At 38.0% G+C, this 10,806-nt stretch overlaps 1 protein-coding gene across 1 annotated transcript; it reads right to left on the reverse strand.

The window, feature by feature from the left end:
* Positions 1–286: 286 nt before the first annotated feature.
* On the reverse strand, positions 287–1,370 carry LOC149198238 (uncharacterized). Its single transcript, XM_089404096.1, has one exon. It carries the CDS (start codon positions 1,199–1,201, stop codon positions 590–592), a length of 612 nt encoding a protein of 203 aa, XP_089260222.1. The 5' UTR covers positions 1,202–1,370; the 3' UTR covers positions 287–589.
* Positions 1,371–10,806: the final 9,436 nt, after the last annotated feature.

Here is a 10,806-nt window from a genome sequence, read left to right on the forward strand (position 1 = left end):
TTTCTCATTTTAAACTCCTCTTTGTACCTTTGTTTTCTCTCCATTGTGTTTTCTCTCCATTGTGTTGAATAGTGGTCTTCATGGGAGAGTTTTAGCTATGATGGTAGAGGTACAAGTCATGTAAGCTAAATTATTAGAGAAGCCTTTACCTTACTAGAATTTACAATAATTAACGGTCATTTCTAACATTGTTCTCTCTATTACCTTAGTGCATGGGCCAAAGAAAATTTTAGAAGGTAAATTTCAAGCATGAATTAATTTTGAATGATTAAAAATAAAAAGATTCACTCATTTCCCTTCTTTGGAAAATATGTTACTTAAAAAAACACAAACAATTTAGGTTTTCATAAAATTATCTTTACATTTCTAAAATGTCATAAGAGAAAGTTCAACCAACCAGTCACAGTACATATTCTGAACCATGAATTCTTTCATGTGATTCCAGAAGCCTTAGAGCACGGACATATGCAAATGGGTGGTACAAAGGCCCGATATGAGCAAGTGAACTCTGGCGTCATGATATTCAGGATCCTGAATTGAGTGTCAATTCTGGTCTGCCATGCCATTTGATTCAAAGGAAATACACATGCTAGCAGAACTCTTCAACATTCGACTGCATCAGATCCCGGAGTTTTGGCCGGAATTCGGTAATGGTCTCCAATTTTGGCTTCCAAGATTTGCCTCCGTTCAATTTCAGCTGCGCAAGCGCCGTTGACAGCTCTGGATCATCCTCCAAATTCAGCTTCGGCACCGCAAGCACCTCCTGCTCCCCGCGAATTTGTTTACCTTCCTCGAATAAGAAGATATCCTTTTTCATTTTTGACGGGAGGGGGCGCATGAGGTCTCCAAACAGGGGGAGTATTCTAGCACCGGAATTCTGTCTGGTTGCAGCTTTCATGGCGGAATTGGCCTTCAATGCCAGAGAGGCCATTTCTGTCTCGGACAGCGCCAAGTGCAGCATAGTCATGGGCAGCAGAAAATGGAGATGCCCCAAATCCAGTTCTTCGTCTGCCGTGAGAGGACTAATCGGACGCCCGATCTGCAAGCTGTTGGCTCGGCATACGAAGTGCTGAGGATTTTCCAGCATCAACTCTGCTGCCTTTACGCGCCTGTGTAGTTCCTGAACGCTGCCATTTGAGTTTATGATTTTCAGAGGGCTGGAAGGTGCAGAGTTCGAAGCGCGAGAAACGTAACTGCCCATTCTGAACTCCACTTCTTTATCTCTGCCTGTGGCGATCCGGGGTAAGGAAGTGTTAGTGTGTGGAGGTATGAGGGGGCGGAGGCATTCTTAATGTGTGAATGTAATCACTGGCAGTCTGGCTACAGCGGAAGTATCGCGGTAAAACACCCTCAGAGAAGAAACAGAGAAACATCATCCATTGGCCCATGATGGTGATGGCCGGTCATCAATCCCACACGATGTGGCCGTAGCAGTTGTAACAGTTTGGCTGGGTTCCCAATGCATAATATCGCTTCGTGTTTTAAAGTATCAATAAAGCTGATCCGTGACACTCGGCATATTTGCAAGTGGAGAATAGGGGTGGATCGCGTCCGCGTCTGTGTGACCTGCATCACGATTGTTTCCGCTCATTTTTCTATGATGTGACTTGTGAGTTTCTCGTAGTTTCATTAGCAGGTGAGTGGTGAGTTTCTCGTAGTTTCATTAGCAGGTGAGTGGTGAGTTTCTTGTAGTTTCGTTGGCTACGTTTTTGATAATCATATATTTTTTTCAACAATTCATATATTATTATTGTTATTATTATTTAATTTTAAGGTGATGGTTAATTCAAACACTAATGACATTTTTTTTGTTTTGTAAGACAAAGGATCCAATGCATGATATTACTTTGTGTTTAAAGTATCCAATAAAACTGATCTCTCACACTTGGGATATTTGCAAGTGGAGATTGTATATTTGTAAGGTGGAGATCGTTAGCACATGAATTGTGAGTTTGTTGTGTTTGACTGCTAAGTTTACTGTTAAGTATTTGAGTATTTACAAGTGGAGATTGTATATTTGGAGGTGGAGATCGTTAGCAAGTGAGTTGTGAGTTTGTTGTCAGTCAAGATTGTATATTTGCAAGTGGAGATCATTAGTTTGTTGTGAGTTTCTCCGCACAGCGATTTGACTTTGGAAGTGGGATTGTTAACACTTGAGTTGTGAGTTTGTTGTGTTTCACTGCTAAGTCTACTGCTAAGTATTTGAGTATTTGTATATTTGCAGGTGGGGATCGTTAGCACGTGAGTTGTGAGTTTGTTGTCAGTAGAGATTGTATATTTGCAAGTGGAGATTGTATATTTGCAGGTGGAGAGCGTTAGCACGTGAGTTGTGAATTTGTTGTCAGTTGAGATTATATAATTGCAAGTGGAGATCGTTATTTGCAAGTGGAGATTGTATATTTGTAGGTGGAGATCGTTAGCACGTGAGTTGTGAGTTTGTTGTCAGCTGAGATTGTATATTTGCAAGTGGAGATCGTTAGTTTGTTGTGTTTGACTACTAAGTCTACTGCATATATTTGCAAGAGGAGATTGTATATTTGCAGGTGGAGAGAGTTTGTTGTCAATTGAGATTGTATATTTGCACGTGGAGATCGTTAGTTTGTTGTGTTTGACTGCTAAGTCTACTGCATATATTTGCAAGTGGAGATTGTATATTTGCAGGTGGGTGTTTGACTACTAAGTCTACTGCATATATTTGCAAGTGGAGATTGTATATTTGCAGGTGGAGATCATTAGCATGTGAGTGTTTGACTGCTAAGTCTACTGCATATATTTGCAAGTGGAGATTGTATATTTGCAGGTGGAGATCATTAGCATGTGAGTTCTGAGTTTGTTGTCAGTTGAGATTGTATATAGCACGTGAGTTGTGAGTTTGTTGTCAATTGAGATTGTATATTTGCAAGTGGATATCGTTAGTTTGTTGTGTTTGGAGATCATTAGCACGTGAGTTGTGAGTTTGTTGTCAGTTGAGATTGTATATAGCACGTGAGTTGTGAGTTTGTTGTCAGTTGAGATTGTATATATGCAAGTGGATATCCTTAGTTTGTTGTGTTTGACTGCTAAAGTGGAGTTCTCCGAGTGATTTGACTGCTAAGTCTACTAAGGCAAAGTGGGGATCGTATATGTGGAGTTCTCCGCACAGCGATTTGACTGCTAAGTCTACGAAGGCATACATACTCTACCCCTCCAGTTTTGAACCTTTAACCTCTTAAGAGGAAGCACATGCTCTTAACCAAAAAAAAAATAGTGAAATAAAGAGTTTAAAATGAAGGAAAGTTCATATATATGGTTTTTATTTTGTATAGTATAAATAAGGAAATCAACATTGTTAAAATATAAACCAACTCTAACTGGTTATATAGTGAAATATTATGGATGCAAGAATGTGTGATCTTTGTGATACTAAGAAGATTTAACATGAAATGTACTTTCTCCTAAAGTGCCCTAAATTTAGGCAAATTAAAACTCAATTTCAAAACATATGTCACAATACTTCCTAACCTAACCTAGTAAGTCATAAAAACTATGATAATCTTGAAATGCTTATCTTACTACTTTTGAAGCATAAAAATAAGATTTTAAAAGGAATAATAATCTTTATCTTTTTAAGGCTAGGTAAAGTAAATATGGTCTTAATGGACATTAATCATCATCATATTAATTATAAAAATATCTCATTTATAAATTAATTGTTGTTACTTATATATTTTACATTATAAACTAACTATCTAGAAAATGAATGGTTTTATTATTTGTTTTTAGTGACAATATTATTATCATGCGTTTTTATGTTTGCTGGTTGAGAAGAATGATTGTTAGTTGTTATACCTATTCCATATTGCAACTTATAACTTAAGTAAAGCAAAAATATGCTAATAAAAAATGAAATAAATTTCTCTAAATTTTTATATAATATATTTGATATTATCATCTTGAAATATTACATATATCAATAAATAATTTGGCATCTCAACTAATAATACATTGCATAGGTATCCCCTCTTTAAGAGCTTCTAATAGTTTCCTTATCTAAGGTTGTTTTCTTGTATATTCCTCCTTGTCTCTCTTCCTTATTATACCTGCCAAATGGCATGTATATTGTGATCGATATCACTCTGCTTAGCATTAGTTTCAATTAACTCAATAAGCTTAATATAAAGTTTTCAATTCATATTTTATTAAATGTTATTTTTAAGTTATTAAATATTGACTGGTTTTTTAACTAGCCAATCATACATTTTGGAGTCTTTGGGGTCTTATTGCAGGCAAGATTCACTTCTTGAGATAATGTTAGGATAAACTTAGGACATGAATCAAATATGAGGCTAACATTGATTCATAAAAAATTATGTGGCATTGAATACTTTGGGCATTTGTATCAATTCCTCCCAAAAAACTTTATTGCATTTGCATTTCTTATGCCTGACATTGTTGCTTACACCTGCCACCATCACTCTCTACTGCCTAAAAACCCTCTCCCACATTTAACATTGAAGCTTGGTTCTTAACCCTCTACCTTCGAAGGCTTGGCTCGTCCTTCTACACGCACCAAATTAGTAGAAAGATATGTCTCATAACCTTTCAATTAGCACTAAAGCAACTTTGCTCCGTGTGCAACCCTCTGTTGAGCCATAAGCTAATATTCTCTCGACTTTGCACACCTTTGGTTTCACCATCTACATTGGATGTCTTCTCCTCTTGTATACAAATTGCATACAGCTGCGACAATGTCCTTCACCTGCATGAGAAACTCCAACCCAACTATGATCTTTAAATCATCTAAAGGAACTAACATGAAATTAGTCTTACCAACCTAGCTCGCTACCCTACCTCGCCTAAGAATTCACCACTTTCATATGGCCTACATGCGCAAACGCCAAAGGTAAGGTAGTTGTCCTTCTCAAGCCTCAATCCAATATATTTTACCAATAACAACAAGGACCAAACCATACTAGTAAATTATTTGAAAATTGAATGCTTATATATGCTCCTACCTTTCCCACGAAGGAGCACTTATGAAAGAGAAAACTTAGGAAACGAAGGCAAAGGATGAATCTAATTCAAAGATGATATTGCATTTCTTTATTTCTTTATTTTCATCCAACACAAAAGGAATCAGCAAGGCATAAATAAAATCCAAAAAACCAGTGATAAAGAAATAAACCTAGTGGTAAATAAACCCTAATAGAAATAGATTAAACCCATAGATTTTTTGCTAGTTGGAATTGGAATTATAAATAGATATTTGAATTAGTAACATCTTTTTTTATTGTAAACCCACTACATTATGCGTCAGAATCATTCTAGAGAGAATGAACAAATTCCTTACCCTTTGCTTAATGAAAGACATAAGAATGGTTGGTCCAGCTTACCCTAGAGGGATATGGTTATAACGTCATCCCTTAATACCCTTACAAATATTTTGTAATATAAGTAAGTATGCTGTTAAGTAGTATAGTAAGATCATCTTACCCTAAGACTCGTAATCATAACCTTATCCCTTTCATTGAATCAATAATTTCCTTTCTTTAAAAGTAAGTTATGCTTACTGTTACCAGTGTTGCTTCTGTGAGTACCAATCAATCCAAAAAGAATATTACTATTGTAGTGATAGGCCTTTCTCTAGATATATAAAGGATATGTTTTCCCCAAGTAAGTGTCCTACTTATAACATAGGTTGTTTTGGGTTGTTCTTAGGAAGATGTACATGTATTTCATACTCGTAAGTTGCAATATTATCTAAATATTATAGGCACTCTCAGGCATGGAAAATTTTAGGGGATAATATTCGCAGGTGGGTTAATTTTCCATGATTTTTCCAAAAAAAGGATTCACCAATTTCCATTTTTTATAAAAATGATTCACCCAAATTTTACAATATAAAATTATTTTACCTTAAAAATAGCCAATGTTATATACAGAGTATATATAAAAACATTATAAATTTGAATAATTTTACAAATATATTAATAAACATTTTATAGTTTGCATATTGGGGACTAGTGAGATTCGCCAATGTTTTTAAACTTGAAGACAATTTTCCATCCTGAAAATTTTCCCTACTCTTAGAAGGAAAAAGGGAAATATGTATATCAACGCCACTCACCTATTTCCCCCTTTCAGTGGTGTGTGTGTGCTTGGGTGGTCTAACATCCCTTCCCTCATGCTACTCTTGAATTCCTACTATTTCGTAATCGTTAAAGTTCTAGTCACTTCGTATTGCAGCAAAAACACCCAAGCTGATCCAATAGCTAACCCATTACCATCTTGCACAGAATGAGACCTAGAAGCAATTGAAATAGACCTACCTAAATCTTGTTCACTTCATTTATCCCTTGGTTTAAATTGGCAATAAAAGTGGGTGGTGGTAGCCAGTATTCCTCTCTTCTTAAGAAGCCCGAAGGAAGAGAGCCCTACCTAGATACCATAAATAGGGAGTATGCTAGTGAGGAGGTTCCATATTGAGATCTATCTCCAGTTTACTAATTTGAACTTGTTGAAATAATTCCACAAACAGACAATTCACCACCAATCAAATAAGTCAAGAGCTTGGGAAGTTACGATTTAAATCTCTGTGAATGGTTTAGTCTAGGAGAGCATAGGGCCACATGGGTAGTAGGAAAAATTCCGATCCAAATATGGATCCTGGATAAATGATGGGAATTAGATTTTGGGGTTTAATTAAAATCCCTTTCCTTTTAAATAATCAATCTTGAGGCTTATGGGTTATGGCCCACAAAGCCTATCGGAAGCATATTGAGGCTATAAGCCTTTCAAACCATGGACTTACATTAGACCCTTCCAACCATTCCACTATCAGGTCTTTATTAACATCTATCGAGAGCTTACACATATGGCCTTAAACCTTAAAAACTCGGCCACACAACAAAACAACATTACACAGGAAAACCTAGCTCTGGAACACCTACCGGACTTCAAACATTATAAACCCACCTCTATAAATATTAGTGGGTCTGCCCTTATCGCTCTTCATTGCACCAATTCCCGATCGCCAATAAGGCAGAGCTCCGACCGCTGATTAGTTTATTGGAGATATCGCCATTGGCATATCGGCCTTCCACTGTGCCATTTTCCAAGTCCTCTTCCACTTCGATATGCGATCGCCGATCGCACTTAAGCCATCGATCTGGACCCTCGATCTGACGATTGTGATTTAATCGGCTATCGCAATCGCACCGATCCAACTGTGGGTTCCGATAACTCAAAAAGAGTTCTGCCAATGCAACAAAGGATTTGGACCGTTGATCCTTCAGAGCCAACGGTTCCAGGGCATTCTGGCAAGTTTTCCCTTTAACTTAATTTATCCGCCATTTAAAGCAATTATGTGTTAAAACACAGGTCCTGCCCCAGTTTGCCAAAGCACACATATAAACAATATCTCACTATTCAATGGATCGCCATCGATCCTACAGAGGTCGATGGTCGATCAATATGCATGCAATCGGGATTTAAAACCATTCATGCATATATACGAGACAGTTGAAAAGACACATATTACACAGACACGTTGTCAACATAACACACATATTTATTATAATATACGCAGCACAGTTACAGCTAAGGCATTGCAGCCTTGCAGTGATGCTCCTATCAACTACATCTTTAATACTAATGTTTTCAAATCAAGTCTATCACTCTGTTTCTCCTTCCTGAACACGCAGGTTCATGATACATATATTTATATGGAAAATATTGTTGGATTGGATCACTATGAAGGATCCAATCACATCCCCTCCTTGATTTGCTCCAACAAAAGCCCTAAAGCTTTATAATGCATGCATACAACACATGGCAGATTACATTTAGATCAGGTCTTTCATACTTATCGCTTCCATCTTTAAATCTGTTTTTAAACTGATTTTTCTCCTTGTTTTGCTCCATGGTCCACATTGTTATCTTCACTCTGCTTTGGATTCCTCCCTTTGACTAAGGGTACTGGATGCTCCTGCATCAATAAACCTCTAAGTCTAAAAGACTTCATAGAAGAGGTAAAAAATGCCAAATGGCACAAATCCTTTGTAAATCAGAGGAAAATGAGAGTCGCAGGCTGCTCTTGAAAATAGTCTCATTGCAGAGATCTCCTCATTCTGAATCCAATGCAACTTGAATGGGCGAAAACGGACTTCAGACGAAGGAGTTATCATAAAAAGAAGTTTCCCTTTTGTTCTTTGGGAAAGAGGCAAAAAAATGAGAAAATAACAAAAATCGAGCCCATCGGAGGTCAAAGGGACATTGAACAGGAGCCGTCGGATCTGGCCGATCAACGGTCCAGATCCGATCGGCAAATCACAATCGGCAGTGGCTATCAAAGGATGTCAGAGCATAATACATGGCAATTGCGATCGCGAAATCACAATCGGCGATCACAATGGAGCGCACACTAAATGGCCCAGGGGTATGTGCGATTTGCTATTGCAACAAGTCGCATCGCAATATCGCATTGGAGTTATTCAAAGGAGCAGGGTCAATACTATATGCGATGCGCAAATGCAATATCACAATATCGCATAGGGGTCATGCGACGGAGCGGGCCACATGTATATGCGCCGATGCGATACGATACATGGACCTGACAGGGCGATAAACGACATTTGATATATTTGAAATCCATCATAAGCCATTTTTGCGGTGTTTTCACAGTTTTAATGTATTTTTAAAATACGAAGGGAAACCTTGGAACAGGGCCGAAGCAACTTGCGATAGCGATTATGGGCGGACCTGATAAGGTTATAAAGCGCAATTATGAGTATTTGAAGTTTGGAACAGTGTTCTCTATAGATTTTTCCCGTGTTTAGTGCATTTACCTATGTAAGCCGAGAATGCCAAAATTTGGGGATTTCAAGCGTCGATTTCCCCTTCCGTTACAGAATAGGTGGCATCCATCCCTGAGGGCATTTAGCAATGATTGCTAACACTCAGGGAAGGGATTTGAGCGGACTATGGCTGGAAGACAGAAATCCAAAAAGCGGAATGAACCAACAACGCCAATTTGGCTTAAAAAGCCACAGAACAACAGAAATAGGGAGGATTGTCGGTTGTTGTAGTTGATTGTTGGTTGCTAAAAGTAAAGCTGAAGCAGGAAGCTAAGGCAAAAGAAATAGCGCAAAAGAAAAAAGGCAGCCAAGGGAGTCACTTGGAAGCCAAGTGAAAAGCCAAGAGGGCTGTAAATTGGTAGAGGGTAGAAAGAAGTCAAAGACGAAGAGCCAGAACCATAGCCAGAGCCAAAGAGCCAAAGTCAAAGTGAAAGAGCCAGAACCAAGAGCCAAGAGCCAGAGCTAAGAGCCAGAGCCAAGAGCCAGAGCCAAGAGCCAGAGCTTCAAGAGCCAGGGAATAATATGGTGTCTGAACCCGCTGTTTCTGTCTAAAACAGCAGGAGTTAAGCCAAGAGCTTGTAAAAAAGGCTTATATCATAATCTCAAAGAGCCTAGTTGAGTTGACTAAAGCTCACGGAGATGTAGCCCAAGAGTTTTGGGTGAACTCCTAATTAATTTGTTGTCTTATGTGTTTGTCTTTACTGCTGCTTTATTTTCCGTTACATGTATTTATACACCAGTTTCAACACATGAATAGTTAAAAACAAATACCAACATACACCATTCTTTTCAAGCATTTTTAATTCCTCATTGGTTAATCAATAAGACTTGGGAAAATTTAAAGCTTTGGAAGTGGGAGAGGTTCTTGTAAGTTGGACAAGAAGCCTAAGTGCCCCATTTTCAAATTAGGTGGTATCGGAGCTTAAGATTGATTAACCCCACCTTCAAGGAAGGTTGTATCAGAATACTTGATTGACAGAGCAAAGATTGCTTGTCTGAAAGGTGTTTAAACAGTCAGAGGTTGATTATATGCTTGTGTTGTAGACTGACTATTTTCTAAGTTTGTAGAGGTAAAGGGAAAGTTGTTGATAGCTCAGTCCAGGAAGGAAAACAACGAAAGAGAGCTGAAGGTGCTCTTCTTATCCCAGAGGACCTCAAGGCAATCTTTGGAGCACAACAGGTTTGTTGCAAAAGGTTGCTGAAAAAGCTCTTTATTTATCTTGTTGAAGTTTTTTTATTCATTGACATAATAACAACTTCTACAAGTGGGTCCTCAAATTCTGCATTCTTCACAATATTCTTTGATGAAGACATGAAGCAATAATTGTCCACCATGATGGATATGGTGAGAGAAATGTATGAGGATGGAAGGAAGAGCAGCATGCTTAGAGAGCAATTGAATTCCGTGGAGGAAGAGAAGCAATTGCTTTCTGAAAAATTTCAGGAAATGGAGAGGCAACTTCATATTGAAAATATGAACCTGAAAAGGATGCATGAGTTGGAGACACAGCTCTTTATTGCCCAAGAAGCCTTAGTTAAGTATCATCTTGAAGAAGAGGTAAACCATTACAGTTTGTCTTCAAATTCCTCTAAGGATGCTTATATTGGTTCTTTTGAAAAACATACTAGAGGGATAGGTTCCAAGTTAATGTCCAAGATGAGCTATGAAGGAAAGGGCTTGGGTAGACATGCACAAGGTATTGTTGAGCCAATAATGATTAAGGAGATGCCTAAGTATTTGGGTCTTGGCTATGGACAAGCTTATGGAGAAAGTTCCAAGGCTGCCATGAAGGCCATGGAAACAACTCCAAAAAGGAGTTGCATTATAGAGTGTGAAGATTGTATTTAGGAGGAATGCAATAGCTTGAAACATCATTTGCAAGATGTAGGTGTTCAAAAGCACACACTTGAAATAGAGATTTGGGGAGACTCTAACAGCCTTGAAGAGATTGATGGTGTTCCAAATGGAGCC

Source organism: Pinus tabuliformis, chromosome 2_2 (assembly GCF_031772625.1).
Source record: "Pinus tabuliformis cultivar Carrire ecotype Pingquan chromosome 2_2, CPIR1, whole genome shotgun sequence".
Classification (NCBI taxonomy): domain Eukaryota; kingdom Viridiplantae; phylum Streptophyta; class Pinopsida; order Pinales; family Pinaceae; genus Pinus; species Pinus tabuliformis.

Excerpts from the sequence above, each read along its gene's own strand:
- LOC149198238 (XM_089404096.1), bottom strand. The coding sequence starts at position 1,201 with ATGGGCAGTTACGTTTCTCGCGCTTCGAACTCTGCACCTTCCAGCCCT.